The 15,129-nt window shown below is 39.0% G+C and overlaps 1 protein-coding gene across 3 annotated transcripts in view; it reads right to left on the bottom strand.

Annotated features, from left to right (window-relative positions):
* LOC100751321 (PMS1 protein homolog 1) overlaps positions 1 to 15,129 on the bottom strand; it is an 87,171-nt gene that overhangs the window by 41,115 nt on the left and 30,927 nt on the right. For all 3 annotated transcript variants that reach the window (XM_027396831.2, XM_035440939.1, XM_027396832.2), the window contains exon 5: positions 4,815 to 4,978. In XM_027396831.2, the coding sequence (XP_027252632.2) occupies positions 4,815 to 4,978 (164 nt within the window). The remainder of the gene's footprint in view (positions 1 to 4,814; positions 4,979 to 15,129) is intronic.

The following is a 15,129-nucleotide window of genomic DNA, read 5'->3' as shown; positions in this document are numbered from 1 at the left end:
AGTCACCTTCCTCATTGCTATATGCTAGCCCCAGCTCATACAGACATACCCTGCTGGACTAGAGGCCATAGAGGCCACCAGAACTCCAGGTAGTCTGCCAGACCACAGACCTCCCCCACCCTCTTGGTGCCCCACAAAACACTATCCCCAATTCCCCTACCCCACTTCGCTTGTCACCCTGTACTGACCTGCAACTCTGGTGGAGACTCCCTGTTTATTCAGGGCCTCACAGGCCACCAAAACTCCTGCCCCCAACTTGGGTGGAGACACCCTGCTTAACGAGAGATGCCATGCCAGCCAACAGAAGTGCAGCCCCCAATTCAGGTGGAGGCCCTCTGCTCAACCATGGGCCAGAGTGGCCAGAAGATCAGAGAAGAAACAGAAACCAAGGAACAAAACACTCATCCAACAAAGACAAACCCAGAAATCGGCACCTAGACCTATAATCACCACAAACCTAGATGCCTACACAAAGAGTAATAACACAATCAGCAGCTGAGAGGGCAATCAATATGTCACCACCAGAGCCCAAGTATCATACCACAGCAAGCCCTGAATACACCAACACAGCTGGAAGCACAAGAAAAGGACTTTAAAACCAACTATATGAAGATGAATAAGGGCCTCTATCATCTTCATCAAGTTGGCTTTAAGGAAGTGAATAACCAGGCAATGAAGAAGCGCACCTTAAATCCCAGCACTCGGGAGCCAAAGGCAGGCAGATCTGTGAGTTAAAGGACAGACTAGTGTACACAGCAAGTTCCAGGACAGCCAGGGATATACAGAGAAACCCTGTCTCCAAGAAAAGAGGGGGAAGAGGGAGGGAGAGAAAAAAGAGACTAAGTAAATCCTTTAAAAAAATTAAGAAAAAGATAATCAAGAAATTGGAGAAATTAGTAAATCCCTAAGAAAGCCAAGAAAAAAAGCAAAAACAAAAACAAAGAAACAGTTGAAGGAAATGAATAAAACTGTCTAAGACCTAAAAATGGAAATAGAAGCAATTAAGAAAACAAACTGAGGGAATTCTGGAAACAGAAAATCTAGGTAAGTGAGCAGGAACTACAGATACAACCATCACCAACAGAATGTAAGAGATGGAAGAAAGAATCTCAGGCACTGAAGATACATTGCCCAAAGAAAATGTTAAATCTAAAAAATTCCTGACACAAAACATAACAGAAAATCTGGGACACTATAAAAAGATCAAACCTGGAGCTGGAGAGATAGATGGCTCAGTGGTTAAGAGCACTGGCTGCTCTTCTAGAGGACCAGGGTTCAATTCCTAGTCAACCACATGGTAGCTCACAACTGTCTGTAACTCCAGTTTCAGGTGAGCTGCCATCTTTACACAAACATACATGAATGCACGTGAAATCAAAAAAAAAATAAATCATTTTTTTAAAAAGATCAAACCTAAGAATAATAGGGATAGAGGAAAAGAATCCCAGCTCAAAGGCCTAGAAAATAATTTTAACAAAATCATAGAAGAAAATTTTCCTAACCTAAAGAAAACCTTGTCTATAAAAGACTGGACCAGAAAAGAAAGTCCCCTCACCATACAATAATTGATAATAGGAGGACTGCTCTCTTCTAAAGGGAAACATATCTGGGGGAGAAGGGAGGTGAGGATGGGGTGGGAAGAGGAGAGGCTATGGTTGGAATGTATTGTATTTGTGAGAAGAAAAAAATAACAGCAATAAAGGGGAGAGAATAAAGAAAGCATTCACGATTGAGCAACTACGAAGTGGAAGTAGCCCTCATTAGAAATCATGAATATAACATTCTAAACTAGTGACCTAAAGATTTTTTATTCATATGTAATAATCAGGAATTCCAATATCATCAGACTGGAAAAGCCTTTTTAATTCTGAGAAGTAACTAATTTATAAGTGAAAAATGGAGCAGAACTTCATAGGTATTTAGTTATTGACACTAACCCTTAAAAACATTAGTGCTCATATGAGAATTGAATCTAGCAATTCTCCAAATAATATCTACTTTAAATAAACTCGCTGATTATACTTTGGCTGTCTCATTATTCAATATGCTTTCAAGGAACGTGGTGATGAAAGAAGAAAAATACTTCTTTCTAACATAACCATACTGGCAAGAACATCAACATTATCAGTATTCAGAGAATGTCTTGGCAGGTTAAACCTTCATAAAAAGAGGGAACACCAGCTAATCCAAGTTATCAAAATAGCAAGTGTACTTCTCATATTATGTGCAATAAGATTATTTGCTTCTAATGCAAAAAAGTAAACACATTAATATCATTATACTTAAATTTTAGGCAAAGACAAAAATCTTTCAGAGCACAGAGTGATGAAAGTAAGCATGTTTAAAAGAACAGTTGAGAGCAGAGCAGGGCTCAGTGTGCACATGTAGGTGACATGTCAATACCATGTGGAAGGCTAACAGTGTATTTTAATATTTTTTGAAGCATAATAGTACTATTTTTAAAAAAGAAGAACAGTTGTGCATACTGATGGAAATAGATTTGGAAGTAGAAAGCTTATCCCACTCAGTCCGTGATTGTGGTTATAACACCTAGCAATTTTACTATTAGACTTGGGTTAATTACCTACTATGTTCATGGTATAACATTCTCAACAGACATGCTAGGATCTGGACTGCACCTGAAAGGACTGAAGGCCACAGAGGGACTTGACTTTGCTTCAAGTGGTTTCTGATGTTGTGTCCCCCCCAACCCCACCAAACAATAAAATGTAGCATATTAGAAAATTCTGCTTTCCATTCTCAGAAGAAAATGTCTATTCTGATAATCCATCACTGGCTAAGAAAATTACATAAACCTGAAAACTTAGACTACATACACCTGATTCTAAGTAACAACTCTTCTTATGATCAACTTCTGTTATGCTCACTTTCTCCATCCTGTTTTTACCTTTCCTTTACTTTCTCTTTAAATTATTCTCTTTAGTTTTATATCACTTAGTTGTTTATGAATGTGTAATTCTTTTTCCTCTTTATCTTAATTTTTTTAACCTGCCTTCCCTTCCTGATTATGTTTCTCTTGACCTTGGTCTTTTCTTAACTTGGAGACATTTAACTTCTAATTACTAAATGTCCTCTGGATCAGAGGTCACAGGGTTATTTTAGCAGATGAGCCTCCGTCCATCAACGACCAGAGGAGCCTCAGCACAGTGGAGCTGGAAGGGTCTCAAGATATCATCTGGTAGAGCTCTCTGCCAGCAGGAACAGGTGGCTGACTCGGCTTCATTTTTCCTTTTTTAAGATGACTAAAGATTTTCATCATAGACATTTTGCATGGCACAAAGATAAAGATTCTTCTGACAAGTTAGTAAAAACTGAAGTAAGACTGGACCAAATGTATTTAGGAATATATATGTGTATATACATGTATGTATGTAACAATTAATGAAAAAAGAAGCCATGCACCACAAAGACAGAAATGAGGGGTGTAAGGGAGGATTTGATGGGAGGAAAGGAAAGGGGAAACAATAAAATTATACTATAATATTTAAATATTATAATAAAAGAAATAATTTAAAAGGTTGTGGCTGAACACAGTCACTCACTAAAATTTATGAAAGAATTCCTTTATCACTCTGAGCTTTAAGTTCCTCATATAAGTACAGGTAATACTATTTACTTCAGTTACTGTAAGTATTCTAAAGCATAAAGAGGAATTCATGAGTGTAAAATGGGAAGAGAACACAGTAAGTGAGAAGAACTGACACTCCAAGGTATGCCCGGTTGGTTCCCAATCCCATCCCAACCCTTTACCAGTCGTGCAACTCTGAGCAACACACTAAAGTCCTACGAGGTCAGTTTAGAGGTCAACTGCAAACTGGTGCATTGCCAGCTCATTTGCACATACAGTGAGGACAACACAGACTGAAGCACCAGGTCTACACAGATAGATGTATTTATGCAGATCCTCACTAAATGTTAAGTCCTCATTTCCCATCTACTACTGTGTGGTCTGCTCTCCTTCCATTGACTTTCAATGTGCTGCGTGGGATTAAGGAAAAAATGATATAAACCTTTCTTTCCTCCAAGACTCATTACACAAGACAAATCCCTTTACCTAATCAGTCCTTCCCTGCAAAACACAAGGAAATGAGCTAGGATGGCCTTTAGAAAATCTTAAGCAACTTTGGAAGATGAGACATGTTGCTACATGGTGAGGTCTCAAAGGGTTAAGAAGTGCTGGTCTTCAAATGTCACCTGCCTAAGGGAAGCACCCCAGAGCTGTTCCTGGTTGAAAGTCTACGGGAATCACTGATGGCAGATACTACAAAGTGTGAGGTTTGGAAGTCTAGTAGACTTCCCATAGGTCTTCAGTGCTCTTGTTATACTAGAGACAAAACTGAAAGGACATGGACCAATTTTTACTGAGGGTGAAAAAAAAAATTCATCTTTGAGCTGGTGTAAGAAAAAAATACCACAAACAGCACAAGTAAACAAAAGAAAATTATTTCTCATACCAAAGAAAGTTGGGAAAGCCAGGATAAGATACTTGGTAAGTCTGTTTCTGATGAGCCAACTCCTGGCTCCTTCTCCCTGTCCCTGGGTGATGGGAAATGGAAGCAGCTCTCTGGGCTTCTCCGAAAACACCAATCCATGAGGGTTTTTCCTCATCACCTAGTTGCCTCCATGGTCTTCACATCAGTGATTAGATTTTCCACAAATGAAGAAGGGTTGTGGGATATGGCAAATGCCCACTGCATGGCAAGCATCTAACCGATTTATACAGGACATACCATCTAAAAATTTTGCTCTAAAATTTGCTCTAAAAATTTCTTACACAATATACTAATGCTCACCTTATTATGTGCAAAAACAATCCTTATGTCAGGTTTAAGGACACTGTAGCTTATGAGGAGATCCTGGACATTTTTCAGTTCATCTTTACACTTTTTCGCGGTTGAGTAAAATTGCTTTCTCACAGGTAGATTCTTAAACAACTTTAGAGCAGTTACAGTAGTACCTGTTGGCAGATAAGAGGAAAGCATTTTAGATGTGGAAGAAACTACACATCTCTAAATGTCCACACATTCAGTAATCAACTCCTTCTATCAGGAAGGCCAACCCTCCTCTGAATATGAAGTCCAAATCAAGGTCCCCTCTGTAAACACCTTGCTAGACCTCCTGCTCACTCCTGACCCACTGACTAAACAAGAGTAATTTTAATACTGCAGAGAGACACAGGTTCACTAGAATGTAATCTTAAGAATCTGCTGATAGTCAAACCATCTGGTTACTCTGCATTTTAAGATACAATATATACACAATGTAAGACAGAATGTGTGACAACCTTTATCACACCATTAAAATAATTACCTAAAACATCATCTAATTATAGAGTTTAACTTACCTCATCTTCAAAAGCAAACATGAAGAATGGAGTAATTAATAGGCATGGTGAAACATGCCTGCTGTCCAAGCAAGAAGGAGGTTGAATGGGGCTGGAGGACTATGGCAGTTCAAGGCCAGCCTAGACTACATAGTGGGGTGGTCTTGAAAAACCCAAACCACTGGTTACCTATTTGCTTTTGTGCTAGTATACCATTTTCTGTCAAATGTATTGTGACAGATCCAACACTGGCTTGTTTTGCTTGTTTATTTTGCTCAATATTAAGCTGGCCATTCAGGGTCTTTTGTACACTCATATGAACTTTAGGATTTTTTCTCTAGTTTTGTGGTCAATTTTAATAGAATTCTAATGGACACTACACTGAGCCTATAGAAGCATGTGCTTTGTTTTTGTCTTTTAAATTTTTATTTTATGTGTATGGGTGTTTTGGCTGCATGGATGTCTGTGTCCCCTACAACCAGAGTTAGAGAAGGTTGAAAGTTGTGATGTGAATATTGGGTGGGCACTAAACCTGGATCCTCTCTGGAAGAGCAGACAGTACTCTTGAACACTGAGCCCGCTCTCTAGCTCCAGGTGGTTTAAAAATTACTAGTTACCATCTATTTCAGACTCATCCCAGCCTCATTTAACTTTTTATTTTGAGACAGGGTCTTATTAATAAGTTACCCAAGCTGGCCTTGAACTCACTATATAACACAGGCTGGTCTTGAACTCACTGTATGGAACAGGGGCCTTCAATTGTAGAAGCTTTCTAAAATATATACATATATGAAAGGGATTTAAATGGAGTCACATATAAAAAAATAAAAAATAATAATGGAGTCACATATAATGAGGGAGGCAATGCCCCAACTAGACATCGTATAGCACCAGTTAAAACCTCCAGGAACGGGCTATATCTTAATAAGTTATTGGCCAAAGGAGTCTTATAGTTCCCTTCTGAAAACATCACAGGCTGCTGCCAGGGCTACTGGTTTCCTTCCATAACCTGACAGTAAGACCCTACTTCTGAAAACCAACTTACTTGTGTCACTGACCATGGAGAAACAGAGCTGTTGCCAAACCATAAGCTTCACCTCTACTGACTAGCATTCATGGTACTGCAAGGTACTTTGCACGTTTTAGTGGATTATTATTTTAACTGGGCAAAAATGTGTTACATTTGTTTATGCTGTAGAAATATTATTTTAACTTCGTAAAGGTGTGCTCCTTATGTCTATGCCTAAGGTTCCTGAGTGGTCTAATAAAAAGCTGAACAGCCCATAGTTAGGCAGGAGAGAGATAAATAGGGCTGATGGGCAGAGAATAAATAGGAGGAGAAATCTAGGCTTGAGAGAAAAGAAAGGAAGGGGCGAGAGAGAGAAAGAGGACAGAATGAAAGAAATGCCTGGGATCAGAAGCCAAGCAGCCACCAGCCAACCAGCAGATATAGAGAAGATATACAGAAGTAAGAAAGGTAATGAGCTCTGAGGCAAAAGGTAGACAAAGAAACAGGTTAATTTAAGTTAAAAGAGCCAGCCAGAAAATGTGCCTAGACTACACCAAGCATTTAAAACTAGCAATTCTCTGTGTCATGATTTGGGAGCTGATTGGTGACCCAAAAGAAAAGGGTTGGTAGAACATGCTACCAGAGGAGAAAAGTAACCATCAATATTATCTAGCTTTAAACCCTTTGACCTACAACAGTGGCCTGTCTGGAAGATATTCTGGTACATTAGTTACAGAAATGTTATGGATTAACCAACAACTTTTTAAAAAACGAATTTAAGGCCCACTCTATGAGACGGAACTGCTGATGTACAAAGACAGTCTCTATATGACTTGACTCTATGCCATGCAGCAACTTTGAACACTTGGGACAGAGTTGAAGAAGACGGAAAGAGAACACAGGGCCCAAAAGAAACCTTCACTGATTTTTTTTTTTTTTTTTACAAAGATTGACTCCAGCTGTAAATGGGATGATACCAAATCTACAAGCTAGACAATCATAATTGAATTTTCAGCTTTTGAAAATACTAATTCTCAATGCAAAGGGTAATTAGGCTTTAAAGGCAAGATAAGCACCCATAGAGAAATGGATCTGAGAAATAGTCAATACTGAATCTCATAACCATGATGATGCTTGGACAGAGAGGTGATTTCCAAAGGCTCAAAGAAAAATCACAATGTCAGGTGTTTTAATTGTGGCAAGGTCATCTAAAAAAGAATTGTAGGCAGGGTATCTCTAGAAACATCTTCTTTTTCTAGGAATAATCCAAACAGAAAAACAGAAGGCCCCTGCCTTCTGGAGTATGCCAAAGGTGCAGCAAAGGCTGTCGTTGGATCAATGAATATAGATCAACAAGGGACAGACAAGGTAAGCCTTTGCCATGGGGAAACACTTTAGGGGACCTCTCCCAGGCCTCCATGTGTTAAGTATGGTCCAACTGTTCCCTGTCACCATGGGGGAAACTTCTTCCCAGAGCAATTAAAGGACCTAATGCCTACTGTAAAAACAAAAAAACAAAAACAAAAACAAAAAAAACAAAACAAAACATTGTGCTCTGAATGATAGAACAGCTTTAGAAGATAAAACAAAAACTTCAGGAGAAACCATAAAACCATAAAAAATATTATAAAAATTAGATTCAAATAAGACCTCTTGATTAGAAGACGTGATACTTCATCAGACAGCATGACCATCCAATCTAAACTAACATATAAAACTAACAAATGCTTTCCATTGGATCAGATATAACTTGCCAAAAGGGAAATGCCCCCAAAGTTAGGGTTGGGGCAGGGTTTTGTTTTTGTCTTTCCAGGAGAATGAAGGCATCCAGATAAGGAAACGGAAGACCACTGGACAAATGTGACATCTGAATAAAAAGTAAAAATCATCCAGAGAAAATATCCCAAGAAAAAGGGTAAATTGGCCTACTGGTATATCACATTTCCAACAAGATGAAATTTCATACATCTTCCCAAATGTTTGTTTCTGCTGTTCATATACTGCAAATGGTCTTCTTATAGTCCCAGTCCAATTAAAAATAAAAGCTGGCTTTGGAGTCCTTCTCTAAATCCAAACATGCTTGTTAATGTGAAACCCCCAAAAATCTCTGTCTCATGTCAGAAGAGACACCTGTTACGAGTCAGAAGAAAAACCAAAATTAAGGGATTATGCTATTGCCACTAATCTCATAGTCCTTTTGTTTTATTTTGACTTCTTAAAACTTTTCTTAAGGTATAAATATTATCTCAAAATTTATAAGATTAATATATATATATGTATATATTAAACATTTTGTCATGATATTAATGGTTATATAGTATACTAATTCTAGAAAAAGGCTTCTTCTAGCTTTCTGTACATGATTTCAAGTTTGAGTATCAGGTAACTAGGAATTAACTTTTTGTATTCTGTATATACATAACAAATTATGGTCCTTTAACCTCTTCAAGATCTGTTGCATATAACATTTAATATGTTTTAAGTTTTTTGCAGTGAACCATGACCATGCCTAACATTGACTTTTGAAGTCTCCAAAAGGAGGTTGGGGCCCCACAATGACGATTCTATCAGGACTATGGTAATACCACTAAACTGGCAAACACCACCCAAAGATGGGCTTTGGACTACAAACTGCTTAGGACAATTCAAGGTGACTAGTTGAGATGATCTGGCCTCACAGACTACTCTAGCCTGGACTTGAGATAAGCCCCACATTTTCCCATTATGCAGAGACTGAACAACAAATGATATAGCTACCTCTTCCAGGACCTGACAACTATCTCAATTTTTTTCAGGGCCCCTAAAGATGCCATTACCCCCAGACAACAGGAAGTAATTTTAAGAACACAATACCCATGTTCCTAAGAGGTGGGGTGAGCAATTTTTGGTCATTCAGCAGGTTTATGGATATTTGCTATCATTTAGGGGGTTGGTTGGTTTTCAAGTTGTTATTGGTAATGGTCATGAAAAAAGCTGAACAAAGAGATTAGATTCAGGGATCTTATTCTGAAAAGAAAAAGGGGGGATATAGAAATGATAGGATAAAAGGGTCAATTATTGAATCTACTTTTAAACCAAAAAAGCAACTACTAGTTTTAAATGTTTTACATTGGCATGGATTTTTGTATACTGATACAAATTTGAGGTAACATTTTGGTTTTACTGTATACATGGTTCTACTCTTGTTTAAGATACTTTTGTATATTGATAAAAATTTATGGTTATTTTGGTTAGAACATACTGTACATATGTTTCTACTCTTGTTCAAGGTATTATACCTATATAGCTAATTTAACAATGTAATATAAATTTCTAGTCCTTGTAAGCTATTATTACAAAGGATAATAAAGAAATAGAAGTTAATTACTGATTACCTATTAAAATCAAACTTGTGGTCATGTTAGGTATGTTTTCAAGGTCAAACAGTGATATATTTTAGATAGATAATGAAGTATTTTCTCTGAATTTGTCAAATGCAAATAGACTTTGTTAAAGTAAGAGAGTGGAGCTAGCCACTAACTGACCATAGAGGTTTGGGGAACTGTAGAAAGAGGGATAGGAAGTTTAAAGTGGGGCTGAGAGAGGATCTTGGCCTTCTTGCACAGAGGAATGGAAGAAGCAGAAAGCAACTGATGGCTGCTCCCTGTCCTCTGATCTTTCAGGTTCTTACCCCAATATTTGACTCTTGATTTCTATTGATAAGCTTAATTAGATTAACATTTTATGGAACCTATTCCTCATACTGCTAAAGTAGCCAACAATAAGAGAATAGACAGGCTGTGGACATTAGGGGAAAATCTATCATCATTTTTCTGCTAAAGAAACATAGCAAGAAGGTGACTCCTCATGACATATTGCTATATTATACATCAGTAGATCACTCAACCCTCATTAGAGAAGTTTATTCTTGCAGTATATGATAATTAACCCAGAGGCCACAACTGGACAATGTCCAGATGGCTAGACACTTTGGAATACTCAGTGCTAATTATGATGTCTTTATCATCCCCCCTCCCTTCAACACTCAGGGATATGTGCAGGAGAGGGGGTGAAGACTGTGAAAGTCAGAGGTGGTGGATTACTTTAAGGAAATAGTGTCTTCCAGACACAACAGGGCTAATTCAGAGACTGTGGCAGGACACAAAACCAGTACAAGTTCAAAGCAGATGACAAACCCCAGGGTGGAGATGGAGAAGTGAACACGAAGTCCCATCCCTAACCAAGAATCTAGCTGCAATTGATAATTGATACCCACTGGAAAAGGGAAACTTCGTCTTCTCCAATGGGATGTCACTGGGTATATCAACCACATTCCAGGATAGCCCCATACCAGATTCCACAATAAATTTTTCCCATGCTCTTGTTTTGTTGTTGTTATCATATTAGCTATTTGTTTGTCTGTTTTGACCTTTGGTTTCTCTTATTTTCCTTGACATAGAGGAATGAAAGAACTTTAAGCTGGGTGCATAGAGAGGCGGGGAGGACCTGTGAGGAATTGAGGGAAGGGAAAGAATATGAACAAAATATAGTTTAATGTTTTTTAATTAGAAAATGAAAAAAAAAGAGAGAAACATTCAGAGGGCTAAAGACATAGCTCAGTAAGTAAAGAGCCTGTTATGCAAGCATGAGGAACTGAGTTCAGAGCCCCAACACACAAATGGTGGCACAGTGACATGAGGGAGGCAGAACAAATGGACTCCAAGGACACACTGACCAGCCTGTCTAGTAGAAACTGTGAGTTCCATGTTGGTAATAGATCCTGTCCTAAAGAGAGAAATACACCCAACATTGAATTCTGTCCTCCACATGCAGGTATATAGCCAAATAAGGGTACCTGCACACACATGTACTAACACATGTGTACTCGGAACCAGTAAACATGATCTACACGCATTGGTTACTATCATGTCATTGTGTTAACAAGCATACTATTGAGTCCTTTAACTTTCTCTAGTTTCTGTCTAAAAACTGATTAGAGACCAGTCCACCTGAACTGAGCATGGTAACATGAGCCTGTAATCTCAGCACTTAGGGGGCTGAGGCAGGAGCATCATTGAGTTTGAGGCTAGACTGGACTACAGAAAACTGTTTTACATAAAACAAAGTAGGGGAGGGAGAGAGAGATGAAGGGAAATGGGGCAAAGAAGGAGGAAGGAAATATACCTATGTTGATTAGATTTTTGTCAGCTGTATACAAACCTAGACCTATCTAGAAAGACAAATGGCAGTTGAGAAAATGCCTCCATTAGACTGCTTGTAGGCAAGACTGTAGTGCATTTTCTTAATGACTGATTGATGTGGGAGGGCCTAGCCAAAGTATCACCCTTGGTCAGGTGGTCCTGGGGTGTATAAGAAAGCAAACTGGGCAACAGGAGAAGCAAGCTACTTAGCAGCACTCCTCCATGGCTTCCAGCTCCAGGTTCTTGCCTTGAGCTCCTGCCCCGAGTTCCTTTGATGATAGACTATGCTGTGGACATATAAGTAAAATAAGCTGTTCCCTCCCCAGGTTGCTTTTGGTCAGCATGTTTGATCACAGCAATAAAAACATTAAGTATTTATGATAAGTATTCAGAATTGGTGAATTGTGAAAAGAAAGGTTGTGATGAAGGCATAATTTTCTCAGGTATTTCAGCCAATAATGGCAGAGGCCTATAAGTAATGTCATTCCTTAGAGAAAACAAATACAATAAACCTAAAGAAACAGAAATTTGTATTCCAGATACAAATAAGGCCAAATGAAGACCTATTTGGCATAGCAAGAACTCAATAGTACATCACCCAAGTGTACCTGGTGGAAATGAACACTAACCAAAGGACTATTACCTCAGAATAGAGAGCTCATGACAAGAGAAGATAAGAAAATAAACTTGGATAGGCTACGACTCTTGGGGGCAGCATTAGCACTCCAATTGGTGTAACTTCATTTAGCCCTAGTGCCAGGCATGGAGAACCTCGCTGAGTTGATGGTTAGGGGATTCCAAGAGACTCCCAAACAATACAGACTACTGCTGCAGCCCAGGGCTGCCTCTCAGAACTTGAAGGTAAGACCCTACTCCTAAAGACATTACACTCTTCAGACAGGAATTTGGAAGAACAGATGAAATTGACTTCAAAGTCTTCTCTTTGAGGATAGCTCTCATAGAACCTTTGCAAGCTTCCAAGGGAAGTGGTAATTCAAAGTGCTACACAGCTATAAAGCCTACGAACCACATCAATAGCCAGCAGGGCAAGATATTCCCAAGGGCACAAAAGATGCAAACCATCACAGAAATCCGTAACTGGACAAAATGCAGAGAACAACTGACTATAGGGCACCTATTCCCAGTTGATAAACATCTACAATATAATCCCTACATCTAGGGTGCAGGAAACCTGGAGCAAAGGGATGGAAAGATTTTAAGTACTAGGATGTCTGCTACAAAATAGTGTCTTGTATATAGGACAGAGTTGTACCCAAGAAATCTTAACAATAGGTCACCTAAACAAGACCTGCACAATGGTAACATGAACTCAGACTTGGGAAATCTCACAAGAACCCACTCCAAGGTGGACAATTATTGGCTGTTAAGAGGGAGCCTCAATCTTCCACAGAAATGAACCCCATGATGGGTTATCTAAACCTAAGTGGTAGCCTTAGCATATGCAAACAGCAACACTAAATGCTCTTAGTGGTGGACACACACACACACACACACACACACACACACACACACACACACACACACAAAGAGGTCAGAAGTTGAGAAGGGGAAACACAGGAGGAGTTGGAGGAGTAGAAATTATGTAAATACAGTAATCATGTATGAAATTCTCAAAAAAATAATATTTTAAAAAGGAAAATAAATTTAGTAGACAAAGAAACAAAAACTAAGTGATAAAGAAGGATTAGTGACATGAAAGAGATATATAAAGAAGTAGTTTAGGACTTGGTGTTTTGAATATTTATTGGTAATACAAGTTAACTAAAAAAAATTGGGTGAGGGTGAAGGATAAAGCACACAGGCCCTTCATAATCTAGCCTACGGTCATTTCTCTTCCCTATTCTTCTGGCACATCAGATTTGTTTCTATCCCGGAGTCTTTGTACATATTCCTTCCCAAAACCCATGTACACTAACTCCATTATCAACTTTCATATCTCAGCCTAAATATCACATGCTTATAGAATCACCTCAAAATAGCCTACTAAAGGATGCTTCTGCCAGATAGGTCTTAGTTCTTCTTAGAAATGATCATTGTTTAAAACACCTTTGCTCTGACTTCTCTATCAAACGGCATTCTACATCCCTGGCATCTCAGTCTGGCTGGGGTCTGCATGACAGCATTGGCTTCACTCTTGGTTTCATTAGGGATCACATTGTTAGGTGCTGTTTGTGGGGCACTCCAACCCTGCCACACACTGCCTGGCCTCCTGTGATGGCTAGTCTTGGTTGTCAACTCAATTACATATGGAATTGACTAAAACCAAACATCTGGATACATCTGTGAGGGATTTTTCTTGTCTGACTTTCCCATCTAAAGTGGGAAGATCCATCTTACATTTGGATCTTTTGAGATAGGAAGATCCACTTTAAATCTGAAATACACCTTTTATTGGCAGCCATTATGAGGGAAGCTCTTGCTCTTTCCCTGATTGCACTCACTCTCAAGGCAATTTCATTCCTTCACTGGTAGAAGAGCATATTTCTTCAGGATTCTGGCATATGAAGAAGACTAGCTAGGATTTCCAGCCTCGTGGACTAAACTGCAAGATTCTTGGATTTTTTATTAGGAGAGATTAGGAGAGGTTGGACCATAACCTCTAAGCCACGGTAATAAAGCCCATACATATATTCTATGAGTTACATTTCTCTAGAGAACCCCAACTAGTACACCTCCTAAGACTTTCCTCTTAAATCTGGTAGATGCTTCTGTGAGCCTTGTAACTCCTGTATCCTGAATGCTTAAAAATTAGCATCATGTGGCTGCCAAGTTCCTACCAGTACAAGCTGTCCCAGTTTTTCAGTGCCTTGCCAACTGGACTTGGACAGTCAGAGTGAGCAAGGCCCCCAGGGCTCATCTAAAAAGCCCTGGAAAGACCATTGAGACAAACTTCATTTGCTGCCTTGTTGAATTCTTAGACTTTCTTGGACTCCTGGCTTTTTAAGCAGTTCTAACCTTCCCAGTAGCCACGCCACTCTAGGCCAGAACATTGAATACAGAGCTTTTCTGGCCACAGTGCAAGTTTTACAATTTTTTCCCTCTCCATTTGTTACCAATTCTTATTGTAAATACAGATAAAAGTTGCCACTGCCTAAAATCTGTGTTCCCTTCAGATTTCCTCTCCCACACATACTAGTTAATCACCTTTATACTCAACTCCCCACAGGGCATGGGAATAATGAAACCCCTAAGGCCTTTGCCAGTATATTACACAGATAGTGTTAAGTTCACTGCCAATAGAGAATTCCATTTGAAACTACATGATTGTCATCTTTCCTGTATTTTGTTTTTCTTAAAGTATTTACTTCTAACGGCATGTATGTGAGTGGCAATGATTAGACATATGCAGGTGAGTACAGGTGCTTGAGGCCAGAGAAAGGCACTGGACCCTTGCAGCAGGTGTGAATACCATGTGAGTGCTGAGAACTCAGGTCCTCTGCAAGAGCAGTAAATGATCCTAACTGCTGAGCCATCTCTCCAGCCCCTACTATCTATATTCCTATCAGCATTCTGGTCTTCACTCCTTGAAGTCTACTTACAACATTCTAGACTCTGTCTAACATGATTCTCCAAAT

This window comes from Cricetulus griseus, chromosome 2 (genome assembly GCF_003668045.3).
Source record: "Cricetulus griseus strain 17A/GY chromosome 2, alternate assembly CriGri-PICRH-1.0, whole genome shotgun sequence".
Taxonomy (NCBI): Eukaryota; Metazoa; Chordata; class Mammalia; order Rodentia; family Cricetidae; genus Cricetulus; species Cricetulus griseus.
The sequence above is the reverse complement of the archived record's forward strand: the minus strand, read 5'-3'. Positions and strand labels throughout refer to the sequence as shown.